This window comes from Monopterus albus, unplaced genomic scaffold (assembly GCF_001952655.1).
Source record: "Monopterus albus unplaced genomic scaffold, M_albus_1.0 scaffold127.1, whole genome shotgun sequence".
NCBI lineage: Eukaryota > Metazoa > Chordata > Actinopteri > Synbranchiformes > Synbranchidae > Monopterus > Monopterus albus.
The window spans coordinates 2,685,345-2,700,700 of record NW_018128007.1 but is presented as its reverse complement, the minus strand read 5'-3'; the positions used below and the strand labels follow the sequence as shown (position 1 = coordinate 2,700,700).

At 41.1% G+C, this 15,356-nt stretch overlaps 2 protein-coding genes across 6 annotated transcripts in view; both read right to left on the bottom strand.

Moving 5' to 3' along the window:
* Positions 1-7,226, bottom strand: part of colq (collagen-like tail subunit (single strand of homotrimer) of asymmetric acetylcholinesterase) — an 11,316-nt gene extending 4,090 nt beyond the window's left edge. For all 4 annotated transcript variants that reach the window (XM_020612725.1, XM_020612726.1, XM_020612727.1 and 1 more), the window contains exons 1-13: positions 6,893-7,226; positions 6,178-6,287; positions 5,762-5,869; positions 4,928-4,972; positions 4,715-4,741; positions 3,805-3,876; positions 3,028-3,090; positions 2,899-2,925; positions 2,754-2,798; positions 2,609-2,644; positions 2,428-2,508; positions 1,293-1,389; positions 599-729 (exon numbers count right to left, since the gene is read on the bottom strand). In XM_020612725.1, coding sequence (XP_020468381.1) covers positions 599-729; positions 1,293-1,389; positions 2,428-2,508; positions 2,609-2,644; positions 2,754-2,798; positions 2,899-2,925; positions 3,028-3,090; positions 3,805-3,876; positions 4,715-4,741; positions 4,928-4,972; positions 5,762-5,869; positions 6,178-6,287; positions 6,893-6,989 — 939 coding nt within the window. In that variant the 5' untranslated portion in view covers positions 6,990-7,226. The remainder of the gene's footprint in view (positions 1-598; positions 730-1,292; positions 1,390-2,427; positions 2,509-2,608; positions 2,645-2,753; positions 2,799-2,898; positions 2,926-3,027; positions 3,091-3,804; positions 3,877-4,714; positions 4,742-4,927; positions 4,973-5,761; positions 5,870-6,177; positions 6,288-6,892) is intronic.
* A 569-nt stretch (positions 7,227-7,795) lies between these two features.
* hacl1 (2-hydroxyacyl-CoA lyase 1) lies at positions 7,796-14,065 on the bottom strand. Of its 2 annotated transcripts, XM_020612658.1 has the most exons (18): positions 13,986-14,065; positions 13,310-13,374; positions 13,037-13,141; positions 12,913-12,953; positions 12,754-12,834; positions 12,584-12,656; positions 12,430-12,507; positions 12,179-12,273; positions 11,976-12,088; positions 11,730-11,865; positions 11,316-11,421; positions 11,014-11,097; positions 10,745-10,846; positions 10,106-10,260; positions 9,410-9,556; positions 9,217-9,324; positions 8,940-9,126; positions 7,796-8,442 (listed from the first exon to the last, which is right to left on the bottom strand). In XM_020612658.1, the coding sequence occupies exons 1-18, from the start codon at positions 13,987-13,989 to the stop codon at positions 8,410-8,412; spliced, it is 1,713 nt and encodes a 570-aa protein (XP_020468314.1). In that variant the 5' UTR covers positions 13,990-14,065; the 3' UTR covers positions 7,796-8,409. The 2 variants fall into 2 exon arrangements, with proteins under 2 accessions (XP_020468314.1, XP_020468315.1); XM_020612659.1 differs by lacking the exon at positions 13,986-14,065 and having other exon boundaries at positions 12,754-12,829; positions 13,310-13,445.
* Positions 14,066-15,356: the final 1,291 nt, after the last annotated feature.

Sequence of the window (15,356 nt, the reverse complement as noted above, 5' to 3'; positions counted from 1 at the left end):
TTTCTTTTATGTCTTGATTGGTGGAGCCCTGAGTACTTTTATTACGTTCGGTGTAGGCATCAGGTTTATGTGTTGTTGTATTTTATTCTTGTATTTTGTGAATGTGTCAAGGATGTCATTTGATCTGACTGCAAGACAAATTTACCTACGGGTATAAATAAAGTAACCTAACCTAACCTAACCTAACCTAACTAGCGATGTAGCTTCTACCCTACTAGACAAACAGTATACACTATAAGGTTATTGATGAATTTGACTGATAGCATTATTTTGGTTTATCAGGACATTTTTTTGACCATGATAATTGTGTAGTGAACATCATGACAGCCCTGGTAGTTTGTTTTTTCCTGCCAAAATCTATAAACATTTTAATTTGGCTTTTGAGTGATGTACTGACACTGTACTGGCCTCATAGCTGAATTAGAAACATCACAAAGTATGTTTTTGCTATTGACTATGACAAGACTTTTTTTTAATCCTGTTCATTTTTATGGTGGTGTTTTTTTGATTATTCTTATACAGCACTTTGGTCAATGACTGTTTTTAAATGTGCATTATAAATAAAATTGTTATTATCATAAGACTATTTATTCCTCACCACTGGTACTTTGGGATAGTTCCCTCTGGAAGGATAATCATCAAATGGAGAACTAGTGAGAGAGCTGCAGCTACACTTTCCAGGAGGCCCTGGTGGACCACGTGCACCCTTTGCTCCAACCATGTAAAGACCTGAACATATGCAGGAAGAAAAATGATTACAATATACAAATTAGTAACCACATGCACCAGGTAACTGCAGGCTTAAGGGCTGTTGAGAGTTCAGGCTCCAATAGCTGATACTGTACCACAAGTCATATGATTAGTGTGTGAACGTACATGTGGTGTCTTTGATTCATCAATCAGGAAGCAAACAATCAAATTAATTCATGGAGAAACCTGATCAAGGTAACAAATGTAACTTTATTTATTTGTACACCTGTGTGTAGGTACTGTATCTCGCCATCTGTGAAGCCATTTTAGCCACATGATGTCATGATGAGAGCCTCTTGTTTCACCCTCAGCAGATTAGATTTCTTTGGTGCTAAATAAGTTTACCAGTGTCACTTCTTACACCGGCTGGATGTTTTTTCTTTTACTCTCACTGGTATCACAGGTTTTCTGCACACACTCAGTGAACAAGGTGCAGAAATACACCAAAACAAGCTCCCTCATATGTTGACTACATATTCTTCCAGTATTCTCAATTCTTTTTGGAGGGATGTTAGAAAAGAGAAAAGGGAAAAAGTTCTCACCTGTGGTAGAAGAACCAGGAGAACCAGGATGGCCTGGAGGCCCCTGCGGGCCTGCTGGTCCCATGGGACCAATACTGCCTGGGTCACCTTTAATTCCCTAAAACACAATCAAAACAACACACAAGGCAGACAAATTGAAAATGTGTCTTTACATTATGTTTCAAAAGGTCTTTGGCAAGCACATAAATGAGTAAAATAAATGTATTTGTGTTTGCCATTATCCACATACAGTACATCTTATTTAAATCTGTGTTCTCAAACCCTTGGACTCCAGCCCACTGTCTCTCAATATCTCTGCTCTGTGCACTCTCCAGTTTACCTGCGTGCTCACTATAATGTCTCCACAAAATATCATTTATTCAAATTATAGTGTATACACCAATCGGCCATAACATTATGACCACTGGTAGGTGAAGTGAATAACACTGACTATCTGTTACAGTGGTACCTGTCAGTGTGTGGGGTATATTAGGCAGCAAGTGAATTTTTGTGTTGGAAGCAGGAAAAACGAACAAGTGTAAAGATCTGAGTGAACATTGACAAGGGCCAAACTGTGATGGCTGATGACTGGGTCAGAGCATCTCCCACACTGCAGGTCTTGGTGGGTGTTCTTGGTCTGCAGTGGTTAGTACCTACCAACAGTGTCTAAGGACAAACAGTGAACCAGTGACAGGGTCATGGATGGTCACTGATGATGAGGTTGATCTACTGTAGATTGAAGTTTAAATTTCATTTGTCCTTTTAAAAAGATTCCACTTTGTTTGAATCTTTGTTTCAATGGTTGAAAAAGAGAAACACTGAACACTGGTCTCTATGAAGAGAAACATTCAGCAGCTACAGTGGTGATGTCACACCCAGAGTGGGGAGGCTGCTGAATTGGTCTAAATATTATCTCTAAGTTGTCTTCACAGCCAGTTTTTAATCCTTTAACACAAGTTTTTCACTGAATGGTCGACATTTGTTCTCTTCCCGAACATGACCTATGGAAACGGATTCACAGAAGATGCACAGTGATCTGCAGAGTGACACGAGTGGCGACCGACTGCTGCACTGACTCCTGTGTACGCGGTATTAGGAAGGTGGTCATAATGTTAGGACTGATCAGTGTATATTACTATGCCCAAATACACCTCACCTGCTTGCCTCTCTTCCCTGGTTGGCCAGTGGGTCCTCTGTTTCCTGAGATTCCAGGTTCTCCTTTCGGACCCATTTCACCCTGCACAACAAATCAGATCAACTCATCATTAAGTTCAATCCGATTTCGAAAGTTGTAATTGTGAAAAACTAATTTTCATTTTCCAGAAGGTGCTGCTCACTTTTTGTCCAAGCATTCCTGGGAAACCCATTGCACCCTGTGGAAACCAGAAGAGTAAATCATAATATATTTTGTACAGTGTATAGTATAGTGTATATACAGTATACATGGCTACTGCTTTAACATTACGGATACACCCTGCCTACCTTGTCACCTTTCACTCCACTGTCACCACGATCAGCTTGAGAACCCTGATGGAGCAGAACACTGTTACTGTATGTAATGTAAAATAGATGTTAAATAAAAATATGTTCATTAAAATTCAGTGTGTATGCAGTAATGGCCACGTACCTTTTGCCCTTTATACCCAGGTAAACCCTACGATCAAAGATAAAAAAAAATACGGAATATCCATGATACAACAAAATATATGTAAAATGAAAGAGGAGATCCTGTGAGAATCATGAATGTCATTCATACCCTTGGCCCAATTGGTCCTCTGGCACCAGGCAATCCCATCAGCCCCGAGTCACCTTTCTCACCCTGACACAGAGAAAACCATCAGGTTTGAGACAAATTAAGATTTTATTAAACAAAGTTCCTGCATTCATGTTTACTTGCAAATTTAATAAGTGGATTTGCTTCATTTTCTCAGACATACACTCAACGGCCACTTCATTAGGTACACCTGTACAATTGTATGCAATTCATTGCAACAGTTCTGCATTAAGATCTGTGTTTATGAGGCTCAGAATGTTTCAGTTTTTGGTGTAATTGTCATAAATGTATAAATTAAAGGTTAAAGGTGGTGTTGTACTGGACTACATTATATTCAGCGGTGTTCCTAATATTCTGACTGTCTTATCTATGTAGCTGTTGAGGACAAAAATATAGAGACACCTCTGAATATAATGTAGTTTAGTACAACACCATTATTCAATAATAAACCTATAATTAAATTCATACATTTATGACAATTTAACGAAAAACAAACATTTTGAGCAGTGAGTGTAAATAAATACAACACAAAATATTACCCCAAACCAAAAGAGAAACTCTGAGAGCAGGCTTTAAGTTCAGAAGGTTATTTTGTACCATTTCAATCACACATATGAAAAAGGCAGTTTGCATGTTACATGACAGTATTTTACACTTAGCTAATCCTTATCTGCATGACCTTGTACTGACACTCAGCTGACTTAGGTCATGTCATACGTATGTTATACCATCTACATTATAAACGTCTGACTTACTCACTTTGGGCCCACTTGGTCCTGGCCATCCAGTTGGTCCCTGCTTCCCAGGAAGTCCAGGAGGACCTGTCCGACCCTAACAGGACACATGAGTCTTAGCACATGATCTGAGACACAGAAACACCTTATAAAACACTAGTAAAACAACTGCTACCACAGCTGAAGAAGCAGTTAGAAGTTGTTTATGAAGCCTTGGCCACTTGTGCCTGCTTATTTTGAGGGTAAAAACAAATTAAATTAAATGTAGTATTTGCTGCATAAGCTGACAGCCTGCTTGCTCCAGTATTTGTCAAACACTGCTGCACATGTAAGGGGAGAATGACTTTAATGAGCTCTGCCACTTTGCTCTCTTTAATTAAATGATGGGCTGTATATAGAACAGGAGCCTGTGCTTGTGGGAAATAAAATGATTTATGGCCTGGCTGAAGCACTAAGCTAAATTGCACTGCAGTGCTGCAAAGCTGCTCGGTCAGGCCACCAGCCAGTGAAGCTCTCCCACTGGGCCGCTTTTACTGCTCAATCACAGCAACTGGGAGGTATCTCTCCTGCCTGAGCTGATCAGACCCTGTGTCCTGAGCTTTCAGTGAGGTTGGGTGAGCTCATCCTTTCATTCTAATACAGGGTGGCTTGATACCAAATGCCTTTGAGATGTTGTGGGAAGAAATATGCTCCTCTTCTGTGACAGGAGAAGCATGTTATTAAAACAGTCTGTCTCAGCAGCTCTACATCCCTCACATCCTGTCAATGTGTCTGCCCCCTGTCAAGGTTGCACTTGCTCACAATTTCTTGATGCACACAACCAAGCGCTGGCAGTGCTCTGAGTTCCAGCTAGCGAGCAGGGAGAGGCAGTGTGTCTCATTTTTTGAGCAAATCCACTTAGCATAGAATATGAAGTGATTAACGAAGATTCCTACCTTTTGCCCAGGTCTTCCAATTTCTCCCTGACAACAGAATGTGGAGGAGGGGACAAGGACAGCAGTGATTTAATACACTTCCAGCAAGCATCTCTCTGTCATGTCAAATAGGTCGGTTACAATTTAGAGCACAAAAGAACAAGTAGCTTGTAAAATGTATAATGAGGCACATAAATTAGATGAAAACAGAAGACTGAGAAATAAACTGCTTACCTTTTCCCCATTAGGCCCTGCTATCCCAGGTAATCCAGGAGGACCCTGATAAGCATAAACACATACACAGCATATGCATATAAATAACAGAAATAGCCAGTGAAATTACTTTTAATGTCCTCAACATCCCACTACAAAGTCATGCCTGCTTCTGGAGGCCCACAGCTACAGCTCCAATTAGCTAAAGGCTCGGTGCGTCCTACTGATTTAAAAAGTATCTTGTGGGTTTCTTTGAAATATAATGAAACACTGCTGCAGCCCAGCTGGTGTTGCAATGGCCTAAGATGTACAAACAGAGCAAAAGCTTTAACAAACCAGTCTGTGTTTCACTTCTGAAATACTGGGCTAACAGTGGAAGAGGCTGGGTTTAAAAGCGCCTACAGAACCAAAATGTCTTTATATCTTTCATTACCAGATTACACCAGCATATAGATGCATGCTTGCGTTGGTAATCCCTGGAATTTACGCGACACAGTACGCCTTTCCAGGCAGACAGCTCTTCGGACAGTTTCTGAGAATGATGTGTGGCGCACTGGCAGGCAGTGGAAAAAGGCTATTTGTGTCTTGGCTAAATGTGGAGCGTTAATGGGCTGCTGTGTTGCCTGGCCCAAAGAAATCCCCATCTCCTGCACTACAGGAACTGTCAAGTTGGAGAGGAGATGGGGCTGACATGTTGCTGGAGGACTCATTCACACTTTAAATCTATGCAGACCCCATATAGTCTATGATTTTACTGAGAGGTTGGATTTATGTGGTGACAACATTATTCCCAGATCTACAGTTCATTGTTGTACAATACAGTACTGTAATGTTTTTGGGAACAGTGGATCCTACCTGAGGACCGGGGGTACCAGCAGCCCCAGGGGGGCCACGGTTGCAGGCAGAACCATTGTTATTATTGCCCGGCCCAGACTCAGCACCATTTAATGAAACGCCTTCATTCTGTAAAATTTAAAAAAAAAATGCATAAAAATACTGTTTTTCTTTCACAAATGCTAATTGGAGAGAGGACAGTGGGATAACACTCAGACAATACAGCAGCTGTTTTACTGACTTGATAAAGTTTGTCAAAGAACTTTGTCTGAATTTCATCTCATCAACCTACAGCAAACATGTTCCATCCTCTGAGTGTTTTAAAGCCGTCATTCAGGGGTCAGAAGTCAGTAAGACGCAGGTAGATTGGATGTCACCCAAAGGACATATTGACAGTCAGATATTCCACAATACAAAGTCACATGACTTCGACTCACATGAGTGTGGCGGCGCCAAAGTGAAGGGGGTGGAGGAAACAGTGGGGGTGGAGGTGGACCCACTAAACAGCATGGGTTGAATCTCCTCTGCTGCTCCTGGGAACTGAGAGCTGTGCAAAGTGTGCATGCAGGCAGTCGCACAGGCAATGATAGCAGGCGACAAAATTAGAAGAAGCGTGTCGGTACGGTAAAGTTTGTGTGTTCTCTTAACCTCTGCAATATTACAACAGAATGTGAATCCTGACGTCTTCATCAAAATGAGAACAAAAACGCTCAACTCAAGACACACAAACATGCAGGAGAAACTGAAGTACGTAGAATGTGACACACACATACAAAAACATCCCATACATATCCCATACATGCAGGAGAAGCATAAACGACAGGGAAACAGGTGCAAACTATCAAATCATGACACCCGTCCAGCAGAGTTCCCAGAGCTGGACAGCTACAAAGTGCCTGTGTCTCTCACTGAAACACTGGAGCTGGTCTCGCTATTTATAGAGGCATTTCCAGTCCACCTCATGCAATACAAGTCAAAACAAGTGCATTTTACAGATAATGAGCTCCATATGAATCCCAAAACTAGACATTTAATATCTATGTTGCTACAGTCCAGCGTCCTCTGTGCATGCTTAGTACTGCATGTAGCACACACACACACACACACACACACACACACACACACACAGGCTTTGGCTTGCAATATTCTTACCTGCTGGGAATGAAATAATGCTATCCAGATAAGAGGACTGAGCCAGGCCGTAACAGAACCACAGTGGCAGATACAGTCCAAGTGTTAAAAGAGTCATGCTGCTCCAGATAGTAGGCTGACTTTATTTCTGATCCACAGCAGCCCTCTCACACTGCCCGTCTCTCTCCTCAGTGTCCTGTCCCTCTGCTCCCCTCCCTCTCTGCTCTCGCTCCTTTATGCCCTCAGAAGAGGGTATGCTGACCAATGACCATTAAATCTTTCTTCCCCATCAGTGTGCGCTAAAATTAAAGGAGACAGCCCGCCAGCTGCTTCGGGTGCCAATATGAGATCTCTACTACTGCAGGGGATGCCTTTTGTTGTTTCCACTCTTCTCAGAGGGAGGCGTATCACACAGTCGCCCACAGTTGGCTTCTCTGCAATAGGATTCGGCACAAAGGTGTAAAAGTACCTGTGCACATCCTGTGACAATTTTATCAAGCTCCTGTGTCTGTATAAAGTCAATGACAATTTATTTTGGTAAAATATGGGTCCCATTGTGCATCACTGGTTTTATTGCCCCGTCTGTCCCACAAAAGTAGGTGTCTGCATTTCCACTGAGGCTTTAGGGTATATGAGAGCTGTAAAAAACCCCTGAAATACAGGCGGTATTACTGCTCAAGAACACTTCGTCTGTCATGATAGGAAAATTATCAATTTGCGTAGAATGAACATGCTCAAGTAAAAAAAAAAAGCATTTGCAAGAGACTCAGTAAGCAAATCATGCAACTTGATATAAACTAATACATAACATTTAACTGATCTCACTACTGCAAAAGCCTCTCAGTGCAAATTTAGAAAAAATAAAATAACTAAACAACTGGATTTCAGCACCAAGTTCATCATAAAGTGACATTTTCACCTTCCCAGCATCGGTGTTGGCGCTGGATCCTTTAGGATGACAGCTTTCAGTCCACGTACAGCGTGTTACTCACACAACTAGATTTAATATGTGGGAGTACAGCTAAACTGAATGGTTGATTCATTGATAGGTTGGCTGACAGAAAATCAATCAACAATATGTTTTAGTATTTTAAAGTCTTTACAAAGCAAAGTTTTTGGTTTTTCGATGTTTAATTTATCATAGTAACCTGGACAAAACAAGACATTTTAAAACATTACAATGGCTCATCAGAACTATTTTTCACAATTTTCTGTCATTTTATAGACAAAGCAATTAATCTAGTTAAGACAATAATGATCAGAGCAATCAATAATGAAAATAATTAGAGCTGCAGCCTTATGTCAGGAAAAACACAGATTAGATAAAATTCACAATATCACAACGTATTAAAATGTTTTATAGTTTTACTAACTTTAATATTTGTGTAGCAACTATTACAAAGCATTTGTTATTTCATAGAAACAATTACAACACAAAAAGCAGCCTTATAGTGAATGTTCACGTTTGAGTTTCCTGAAGTGTCACTGCAGTTCTGATAATGCTCTGGACGAAGGAGGAAGCCGATCTCTCCTCAAGTCTATAAGTGGGCGCGTGTGAGCCAAGGAAACTCCTGCAAATACAGCCAGCATAGCATTATATTAAACTTCCTTAGTCGAGTTATTTTGTGTAAAAGGTTTTTTTTTGGCCTACACGAATGTTGTAATTTTTTTGACCTCTAATTTCAGAAATGTAAGTGTGCACCAGGTCCCTGACCCTGCAAACCCCCTGACGTTGCATGTGTCTGGGCTTTTTTTTGCAATAAGTTTAATTTCCCTTTTGCCAGGTGATTGTCCAAGCCACCTTGAGTGGGGCACTGACCACACTGGAGAAAACCAGAGACAGTGATAGTACAACCATGCCTTATGACAAGTACATCACTGCAACAATCACATCCTCAACCACCAGGGGGCCCACAGGATAGAAGCAAAGCATTTCCTGCCTGTGACTGAGGCTGAACAGTGTTAATCTAACTTCACAACAAAACTCTAGGAGATTCTTTCATTTTGACTTGTACTACTCAGGATGACTGAGATGACTATACACATTTCCCTGAGAGTTGACACTTACCTGCTGTTTTCTGTCAGAGGATGGGTCAATAAGCACATTGAGGAGACTTGGCCTCTCCCAGTCACTCAAGCTAAGCTCCAAGGAGATGCGCAGCTCCTCCAACGTCCTCACCAGGAACCCTCGACCTCCAAACGCCGTCATAACCTCATCATAGCGGGCCTCAGGTAGGAGGCTCACAGGAGGGGCTCTGGCAAGCAAAACAAAATTACACAGCTGATCAGATGGAGGAAAGCTTGACAGCTAATGTACTACATAATGATAACAATGTACGACTCACGTAGTGGTCAAATCTCCCACTTTTGCCAGTTCTTTCCACGTCTCAGGATTCACGCCACTGTATATGCCATTATTATTGACCACAATAATGACCACAGGTAGTTTATACCTGTAAATAAATAAAAATGTGAACTCAAGTTGTACTGGGGTTTTGAACTGAATGTATTTTATAGAGAGGAAGGAAGGAAACCCACCTGCACATGGTTTCAACCTCCATGCCAGAAAAACCAAAGGCACTGTCTCCCTCCACACAGACAATCCGCTGGCCTCTATTCTTGCTCCTTGCCGCTATCGCAAAACCAAGGCCCACTCCCATTGTTCCAAATGTACCAGCATCCAACCTGCATGCCATCAGGATTAACCAACAACAGGCTAAAGCATGCAGACTTAAAGATGTACTTTAGTGAAATACCACTCCACACTAAACCATTTGTCAACAGTGGCTACACTCTGTTTAGTATCAAAATGTATATTTGCTGTGTTTGAATACAAGTGGTGCTGGTCGTGTCAGAAAGGTCACAGCTATCTAAAGATTTGCTCTTAAAACATATATATTTATATATGAAGAGCTACAAAACAAATCTCTGAAAAACAGCTTCAATATGATCATATCTGTCTGATACAGGTAAAGTCTGAAGAGCGTTTGGGGATGGCAGTGAACATATACATACACAAGAAGCCTGGTCATGTGTCATTTGCAGGGTGTTGGCAATGTGCTAAATTTGGGACACTACTCTGTTTCTTACAGTGACACCTAAAATTATCATTGGAGAAAGCCTCTTATTTCATGCTACTTTCTAATAGTGCTCCTACAGAATACACATTCTGCTGTACAGTTGTTTTTCAAAACAAACTGTAAACTGAGGCAACCCCTCAAGAGACTGCCTTGCCTGTGTCGAGGCAGGTAGTTCTTCAACATAGTGCGTCCTATGTCCATGGTGTTTGCCCCCTCGCTGACAATGATGCAATCCTGTGGCAGCAACTGGGAGATGTGGTGAAACACTGCATAGTAGTTCAAGGGCAACGCTGTTTGCAGAGCGAGTGCCTGCGGACAGAAAAAGGCAACTTCAGAGAACCCACTCAGTTTGTCCAACCACCATCACTGTACAATTCCACTAGTCTCACAAATAGCCACTACTCAGCAAGTCCTCTGAATAACGTATGGCCCTTATCCAGTCTTAAGAACTAGAATAATAGGATGTCAAAATGAATTTGGGCAAGAGTGCAGGTGAGTCTACAGGGTCATCAGGTGGACAGTCTCTCAGAAACTGGTATTTTGTTGACTTGGGCCCATAAAACTTGGGAAGATCAACAGTGTGGTCAAGCACCCCCACACCTCTGCACTGGAGTCAAATTTCTTTCATGTTCAAACATACTTGGCCATTAAAGACGATTCAGAACCTAAATGGAGTATATGAAATACATAATTTATTACATTAATGCCACCAGCATGTGGCACACTGAAAACAGTTTGAGTAACCACATACAGTATCACTTTACAGATGTTTTATAAGTGCGTCTAAACCCACCTGTGATATTTTTGCATTAGCAGCAATTTTGTCCTTCAGTGTGCTCCACCATTCTGTATCAGGAGGATACTTCCAGCCATCTTTATGGACACACTCCAGGAGCTGGAAAAACAAAACAAAAACAATGACGTAAACAAACACACGAGCTGTTCTCTTGCAGTACATCTTCAACGCACATCAGAATATTATGACAGAAGCACACAGAGCAGAAGGAGAGAGATTAATCAGAAGTGTGTGTTTGTGGGCCAACTGAATTGCACTTACTGCACCTGAATGACAATAGCATTGATGTCGCCCAGCAGAGCAACAGCAGGCCTCACGTTGTTCCCCATCTCCTCAGCACAAAGGTCAACCTGCATAAAGAGCAGTTAAAATTACAGCACAGCAGTGAAACACAGTGCGGGGGATATGCACGCACTGCAGTGTCATGACAATACAAGTAATTTACACTAACCCTGAAATGAGTAGCTGTATACACCATAGCTTCATAGAAGTGAAGTATCCTAACAATATTTTAAAGGTCTCAAGGCCAACACTGATTTTAAACAAATCTCTTTGTTGCTGTATATACCTGAATAACTTTGACATCAGGGTTAAATCTAGGCGGGAGACCAAAGTGCAGAATCCAGTTGAGCCTGGCTCCGAGCAGAAGCACAGCATCAGCCTGAAGAAGAGCTCTTCGTAGCAGGAACAGCAGGACGACGAGGTGGGGCAACATTGGGGTTAAGATGCAAACATCTGTTTTAAGTTCTTTTGGACAAAATGTTCTGGTATATGAACGTAGTGTAAACTAATACAGATAATGTAACGTACTAAATAACTTAAACTGATCTTTAATGATACACAGACCTTCACGAGCAATGGAATTTCAGAAGGATTCCTATGCATTTAAACATAAAAAAAACAAACTGTATTTAATCATTTTATGGCTGAGGAGCCAATATTTTTTTGTTTCAGATATGCTTACACTCAGAGGGTGGCTCACCTTGAGCGGGCAGCAGCCACACAGTTGTGGTGATCATCAGGCAGCACTCCTTTCCCCATGGGGGTGGGCAGGAATGGCAGTCCACTTGTTTCCACAAACTCCCTAAGTGCATTTTCTGCTCGGCCATAGGCTGCTCCTGTCCAGTGCAATATCACTCACATCGTTACAGTCTATCAAGTGGTCCTCCAGTGCAGGTTTCTAGGTGATAATGCCAAGAGATACAGCAAATATTTGTTCCAATGTTACCTTTGCCAACAATGACTAAGGGTCTTTTAGCTGCTTTCAAGACAGAGATGGCCTCAGTGACTGCGCCATGGTCAGCCAAACTCACTGGTGGAGGTGGACAGCAGGACACAACTCTGCAGGAGAAACACACTTCTCTGACTGTCTTACACACCTGTAATCACAACATTCTGCAGGGTCTTTAAACTGCAAAGATGACAGCAAACCTGACTTTACTCCTGTCCACATTGGCATTGACCATGTCCCCAGCAATGTCCACATAACACGCACCTGGACGCCCATACATGCTTGTGCGAACTGCCTATGAACAATTAAATACAGTAAAACTTTAAATCACATTTTATTTAATACCCTCAAACTACACAATATGTATCTGATTGGGTCTGTCAGGCACATTACTGAGCTTTATAAATAAAATAAAATAAAAAAACTATACAAGATGAGGTTGAACTGCTACCTTCTCTATTACTGATGGGATGGCTTCCAGACTGCTGGGTCTGGCAGAGAATTTGCTGTATAGGCGACATGCTTCCACCTAGCGTCAGATAAAAACTTTCACATAATGAAGCTTCAGCAGGCAACAATCCAAAAGAAGGGACACATTACTGTACCTGAGGAAACTCCTGAAAGGCTCCTGCTGTTTCTTGGTTTCGATCTGAGGATCCTCCAATAACAACCACTGGCCTGTACAATGACAATATATACTTTTATATGACTGGAGCCCACTGCTGCCATGTTAAAACTACATAAACTGAAGGAAAAAAACAAAAACAATACATACCAGCAATTCATGTTAGCATTGGCCATTCCACCCAGAGCATGAACGAGTCCAGGTCCAGACACCACCAGGCAGGCACCTGGTCTGGGACACAGCAGCACATCAGACACAAACTCCCAGCAGCTGCTCACATTGTTCTGTTGGGTTACTAGTACATCTTACCTCCCAGTGAGGTATCCAATGGCAGATGCTGCGTAGCATGCCTGTTGTGTGCCAAACCTATTTGTTTTAATCAAAACATCAATGTAATCGTTTTTATAATACTTCAGCAGAATATGTGTTTTACCGCTTGCTCGTTGCGCATTCCCACATATTTGATCCCTGCAGCCTGAGCAGCCACGGCCACTTCAATGACAGGAACACCAACGATCCCAAACATGTACTCCACTTTCTGCTGGGAGAAAAAAAGCACCGCTAAACAAACCCGGGTGATATATGAGCTCCATGAAGAGCTGCGATCATAAGTAGCAATGAAAGGAATATTCCAGCATTAAAGGTTAAACCCGACATGAACTTTGACACACTGCTGCAGCATGATGCCTGCTCACGGTGACATTACCTGGACCTTCAGAGACTCAGCCATCAGCTGAGCTCCTGTCACTTCGTCCATAACGCTCCACAAACCTGCAGAGCCACAAGTGAGGCCAAAAAGTTTGAAACTATTGCAACTACCAACTACATAACAGAAGTTAATGTTCACTACCCTCTATCCTAGCACTTCCGAGTTTTAAGCCAATCACGGGGAGCCACTGATTATGACCTCACTAAAGGACCATTACACACCGTTTTAAAAGTAGACTACATTACAGGATGCGTGGATTACTGCACACATCATTTTTAAGCACAACAAAACAAAAAAATTTAAAAACTTGTGCAAGTATCTGGCATTTTTAAAAGCATTTGACACACTTTCACATTATCAGAAAATGTGCTAAATCAGTTTTTTTCCTGTTCAAATCTGACATCTGTTACCACACTTAAGATTTCAACATTTTAGTTGATTAAATTAGGGCAGCAACTTTAACTTTCATTATTGATTAATTTGTTGATCATTCTCTGAATAATTTAACATATTATCTATAACATTTCCAATAGTAGTCATTATAATTTCTCCATACAAGGTGACATTTTCAAGTTTCTGTTTATAGTTTAAAATATAATATTAATAAATAAAGATTCATCAAAGATCAGTAAAAGTAGAATCTGACAGATAATGTAAAACCAACATCACTTACACATAAAGTCAAAAAAGTTAATTTGATTGGAATTTTTAGCAGGCGATGTTTTGACTTGTCATAGCAGGAAAAGCACAGGTGGTGCTAATGACATTAACGATGAGCGTGTTCTGCTCAAGGGGTCGCAGTAACAGTGAGCCAGCTGCTGGACACCACAACCCTGAAACGGACACTGCCAGCATTAATGTTATTACTGACACCTGTGACTTTCCTGTCATGTTGAAATGTCCTCTGTGAAAACCAGCTTTCAAACTGCTTCAAGTGTGTCATGTAGTTAACAAATCCACCATAAAAAAGACTGTTCAATATTAAATATCTCTTTATTACTCATAAAATATACAGCAATTTCAGTACTGAAAGAATTCATGGGAGCTTTGAATTCACAGTCATATTTCTATGTACATGCTAGTTTCATTCCTCTTCAAGAAAAAACATGGAAAGGACCAAAAGCCTTTCCCATTCTAATGAAGCTAGCAAATGTATTGTACATATCCAGTCAAGAGGATTTTTCAACAGCGAGAAAAAGGCGAGTTTTGAATTATGGTGAGATCAAGTGGTTTCTTTTTTTGACGTTAAAGCAAGCAAAACCTGTCAGCAATCACTAATAAAAGAGCCAAAACAAAACCAAACCAAACCAAACCATTCAAACAGAAGAAGATCAAACGCGGTCCAATCATTGGTTTACAGTGTTTTACCTCACAAAGCTGAGCCCCAGATACCTCAGTATCAGATCAGTGCTTCCACAAATGTTTCATTGCTTACCTAGTGTGCATCGCTGAACTTTTACAGCTGCCCCTACAAACCCAGTTTTTCTCAGTAACTAATGAAGGCACAAAATGAACACATAAATAGGAACCAAAAATTCACAAATAATTTATTACTGATAGACTAAACTGCAACGGACAGGTCAATATACAAAGGCAAGGTTTATCAACTTAAAAAAGGCCGGGTGAACATTATCAGATGTTTTTAAATGACTCGGGCCAGCAAATCTGATTTTTCTAGACAATAAGAATTTTAAGACATTAACATGGGTATATTAAAATTTTTGATCTCAAAAAATAAATCATTTCCCCCTTCTATGACTTCAGATAAGTCCATTTTGACAGATGTAGTGTGAGGATATCAACCTCTAACTTCTCACAACAATGAAAACTGGCTCCTGTACCCCGCTTACTGAGAATAGAAACTCTCCATCTCATTTACACAGTAAAAACTGGGTTAAAATGCCTCCATGTCTTTTGGTCCCTGTTGGTTTAGCTCTCTATGAAGCGATACCACCTCTCTTCAGCATGTTATTGCCATACAAATGTCGCTGTCTGCCTAACAAATACAGTTTTTAGCACTCAAGAAGTCAGTGTTGGTTCAGCA

Coding starts and splice junctions, on each gene's coding strand:
- hacl1 (XM_020612658.1), bottom strand. Junction 12,508..12,583: donor CCTTTCAGGAGTTTCCTCAG/GTACAGTAATGT, acceptor ATCTGACGCTAG/GTGGAAGCATGTCGCCTATA. Junction 10,847..11,013: donor TCAATGCTATTGTCATTCAG/GTGCAGTAAGTG, acceptor TTGTTTTTCCAG/CTCCTGGAGTGTGTCCATAA.